This window comes from Ipomoea triloba, chromosome 11 (genome assembly GCF_003576645.1).
Source record: "Ipomoea triloba cultivar NCNSP0323 chromosome 11, ASM357664v1".
NCBI classification, from domain to species: Eukaryota; Viridiplantae; Streptophyta; class Magnoliopsida; order Solanales; family Convolvulaceae; genus Ipomoea; species Ipomoea triloba.
The window spans coordinates 25,364,964-25,369,761 of NC_044926.1; the positions used below are offsets into that span (position 1 = coordinate 25,364,964).

General features: G+C 37.1%; 1 protein-coding gene across 1 annotated transcript; it reads left to right on the forward strand.

Moving 5' to 3' along the window:
* The first annotated feature begins 738 nt into the window (after positions 1-738).
* Positions 739-2,818, forward strand: LOC115996868 (3-ketoacyl-CoA synthase 1). Its single transcript, XM_031236306.1, has one exon. The coding sequence runs from the start codon at positions 969-971 to the stop codon at positions 2,580-2,582; it is 1,614 nt and encodes a 537-aa protein (XP_031092166.1). The 5' UTR covers positions 739-968; the 3' UTR covers positions 2,583-2,818.
* The last annotated feature ends 1,980 nt before the right edge of the window (positions 2,819-4,798 follow it).

A 4,798-nucleotide genomic window follows, 5' to 3' on the forward strand; every position in this document is an offset into this window, starting at 1 on the left:
TACAGGTGAACGGACAATTTTACCCCTTCATTTGACATCAACTTAACCAAAATTTGACGAAAGGACCAACATTGGAAAGAATTTGAAAGTCAAGGGACCTAAATTGTCGAAATTAAAAGTCGGGGACTAATTTTGGAAAATCAACATAGTCGAAGGACCATTGCTGGAATTAACTCTATAATATTATATTGGTCAATTTTTTTCACATGACTTAGCTTGCTTAATTCTTTCATTAACGAGTAAGCAAAAAATATGAAAGATGTTAGCACTTGTTACAAATCACATGCTTTGATTGATATGATATCTGGTACAAAATTTTAGTCCAAATACATACCATTTTCATATATAATGAGAGAGGAAAGTGTAGTATATAAAAGAAATTTGTATACTTGAGTACAAATGATAGTGATATATTTAATAAAATTGTAAATAATTTTTTTTAGATAAACATAAAGAATATTTAAAAAGTACAAATTTCACATAGAAGCAATACTATTATGATCACATGCATGGGCAGTTGGTCAAATACCCCACAATTATGAAAGCCAATTAAAGCTACATACCTTATAGTCAAGCAGCCAACAATACATACTATAGCATTATTTATATACATTTGTTTAAATTAATCAAATGCTTAATTAATATAATATAATAATATAATATTATAATAGTGTTTGTTTTAATTTGTAGTTGAGCTATATATTTGGAAGGACACATAAGTTTGTCTTGAGTTGCTTCCCACATATGTAATATATAAGGACACATAAGTTTTGTAGCTACGCTTTAATTTTCTCATCAAGCTCCAACTACCCTTTTCAAACCTTCTTTCTTCTCCTCTTTTTTCTTCATCAATTAGTTCAGCTTCTCGGAGACTATACCCTCTCCCACACACTTCCTTTCCTTATTTCCCTCTGCAATTTATTTATTTATTTATTTATTAGGAGCTGATCCAGATATATCTATCATATATGGCTGCCAAAGACAGCATAGAGATGGAGGAGGAGAGATTGACGGCGGAGATGGATTTCAAAGATTCATCCTCCGTCGTCATCAAGATCCGCCGACGCTTGCCGGATTTTCTTCAATCCGTGAAGCTAAAGTATGTGAAGTTAGGGTATGGGTATTCTTGTAATTACCCGACCGCCTTGCTGGCCATGATTGCGGCGCTGTTTGGCGTCACGGCGTTTCAACTCACCGGTCTGAAATTCGACCGGTTTTCTGAGTTTTATAGCAGCCCCAGTCTGGGTTTGATTGTGGACACGGCTACCGGTGTTACCGGTCTGGTGGTTCTACTTTTCTTTCTAGGCATTTACTGGGCTCGGCGTCCTAGGCCGGTCTACTTGGTGGATTTCGCCTGTTATAAACCGGAAGACGAACGGAAAATCTCGGTCGACTCGTTCTTGAAAATGACCGAGGAAAACGGCGCGTTTTCCGGAGATACTGTTGGTTTTCAGAAGAAGATAGCTCACCGGTCCGGTCTGGGAGACGAAACGTACTTGCCTCAGGCCGTGACGGCTCGGCCGCCGAATCTGTGCATGAAGGAGGCCCGGGCCGAGGCCGAGGCGGTGATGTTCGGCGCGTTGGACTCGCTGTTCTTGAAAACCGGTGTTAGACCGGAGGAAATTGGGATTCTGATAGTGAATTGCAGTTTGTTTAACCCCACCCCCTCCCTCTCCTCCATGATTGTGAACCACTACAAGCTCCGGGAGAATATCCGAAGCTACAATCTCGGCGGAATGGGGTGCTCGGCCGGGCTTATATCCATCGACTTAGCCAAACATCTCCTGAAAGCAAACCCTAATACCTACGCGGTTGTGGTTAGCATGGAGAACATAACCTTAAACTGGTACTTCGGAAACGACCGCTCCATGCTCCTCTGCAACTGTATCTTCCGGATGGGCGGCGCCGCCATGTTACTCTCCAACAAACGCTCGGACCGGTCCCGGTCCAAGTACGAGCTCATCCACACCGTCCGGACCCACAAGGGCTCCGACCCCAACAGCTACAACTGCGTCTACCAAAGAGAAGACGAACAAGGCGTGGTCGGAGTTTCCCTCGCTCGGGAACTCATGGCCGTCGCGGGCGACGCTCTGAAGACAAACATAACCACCCTGGGCCCACTCGTCCTCCCACTTTCCGAGCAGTTCAAGTTCCTCGTCACACTAATCAAAAGAAAAGCCCTGAAGAACTCCAGGGTGAAACCGTATATCCCAGACTTCAAGAGAGCATTCGAACACTTCTGTATCCACGCGGGCGGGCGGGCGGTGCTGGACGCGCTGCAGAACAACCTTAATCTAACCGAATGGCACATGGAGCCGTCGAGAATGACGCTCCACCGCTTCGGGAACACTTCCAGTAGCTCTCTTTGGTACGAGCTGGCTTACACGGAAGCCAAAGGGAGAGTGGGGAAAGGGGACCGGGTTTGGCAGATCGCATTCGGGTCGGGCTTCAAGTGTAACAGCGCAGTTTGGAGAGCCCTAAAGAGTGTTGACAACTCGGAGCCTTCTCTGAAGGGGAACCCGTGGGTGGACTGTGTTCACCGCTACCCAGTCAAGATTGATATTGATAATCCTCATAAATAAGCTAAGCGATTCTATTTATATTTTTATAATATATATGTTACTATTATTGTTGTCATCCAAAGTCCACTCGTAGCTAGCTAGCTTGCTAGTCGTACATGCATGTTATATTGTTGTTATTATTGTAATTGTTACTGGATGCCTCATACATCTTTTATACTGCAGCCGAGTTAAGTCGTTGTCAAACAAGAAAGTGTACTTGAAAGTAATTAATCCAGAGATTAAATATTTCAGTTCTATGGAAAGTATATATATATATATATATATATTTGTAATGGACAAAAGTTATGTAGATTAAAATTGACATTAATTTATAGTGCCATCCTTCGAAAAGATTTATGAAAATTGCAATTTTTTTTAGTTATGGGAAATCCCGTTATTGGAGCTGGATGGTGCAAAAATCTGGGGGGAAAGCCGCTCATGTGACTAGAAATTACAACTTTTGTCTTTTTAAGTTTTTCAGTAATTGTTATTTTATTTCATCATTAATCCTTGACTGTGTGCTTGTATTTTGTCATCAAGATTTTATCCAAGTTGCTAATTTTGTGATAATTGTTATTTTTGTACCTAATTCTTTAATGTTATACTACCTTTTATCAAAATTCTTTTTTTAAGATATTTTAATTGGGTACAACTCAATTTACACATCAACATCACCGATCATTAATCTACAAATTTGAGAACAAAATAGTTGAATTCCAAGACATTTTACACTAGCCCTTTGAAGTGTAATTGTTAGGGAATTCAATTGATTGCTCAAATTTTTCATATTAAAGGATTGTAAAATGTTTGGTAGTTGGGTGGAATGAGAATGATTATTAATAGTTGGGAAAGAAATGAGGAAGTGAAATGAAACCCTTATTTAATAAGGGTATGAATTTTCTCATTAATGGGGTATTTTAAACCCATAGTAGCATTTTCAAAACATATCAACCAAACACTAGCAATCACTTTTATACTCATTCCTTATGTCTAAATCCACCAATCAAACGCACCCTCAGTTTGAATTTGAAGATATTTGAAATCAAGAATGGATATACACAAGTGCACATAGTGTATTCACAAAATAACACTAATACAAAATTGATCAAAAATATCCACTATTTAATTATTTTTTGGCAAACGGATCAAATAGACCCATGTACTAACATTGATTGTTCATCCAGCACCATGAACTAAAATATGATCCATCTAAGTCATTATACTCCTAATTATTTTTCATCTAGCATTTTTAGCCCATTTCTAACAAGTAACCCATCTAATTTGTTGACATGGAAAAATAAAATAATAAAAAATGATGACATGTTATTTATATGAATGTTTTGGATGATTTTACCCTATTTCATTAATGAATAAAATGATTTCTTGCAATGAAATAGGGTAGAAATCAAAGTTGTTATATAATGTTTTAATTACAGTGTACTGCACGACTGTGTATGTATAGTGGGATATTCAAAGTTGTTCGATAATGAAATTCCATGAAAATCGATATATTAAAATTAAATATAATAACTTAAGATATTATATTGGGTAAATTTTATTATTTTTTAAAAAATAATTTAATTTATATATATCAATTTTCATTGAATCTCATTGTCGAACACTCGAACGACACTAAATACCCCGCTATACATATATAGTACACTCCGGTATACATACACAGTACATTGTAGTTGAAACTTTATATAACAACTTTGATTTCTGCCCTATTTCTTTCCAAGAAATCATCCAAAAATACAATATTTTAATATAACAATTTTGATTTCTACCGTATTTCATTGCAAGAAATTATTTTTTTCATTAATGAAATATGGTAGAAATCATCCAAAACATCCATATAAATAACATGTCATCATTTTTTCTAATTTAATTTTTCCATGTCATCAAATTAGATGGATTACTTGTTAGAAATAGGCTAAAAATGCTAGATGAAAAATAATTAGGAGTATAATGACCTAGATGGACCATATTTTAATTCATGGTGCTAGATGAACAATCAATGATAGTACATGGGCCTATTTGACCCTTTTGCCTTATTTTTTTCATTTTATTTTTTAAAAAATAAACCAGCTGCGTCCGAAGTGGGTACTTCGGACGCAGCTGGTTAACAACTTTTCACCACTTGCGTCCGAAGTACCCTACTTCGAACGTAGAGTATTTTCCTTTATTTATTTATTTCTTTTTAATTTAAGATTTTAGATCTCATCATCTTCGAATTC

What these genes read in the sequence shown, in the direction of transcription:
- LOC115996868 (XM_031236306.1), top strand. Translation starts at nt 969, where the DNA reads ATGGCTGCCAAAGACAGCATAGAGATGGAGGAGGAGAGATTGACGGCG.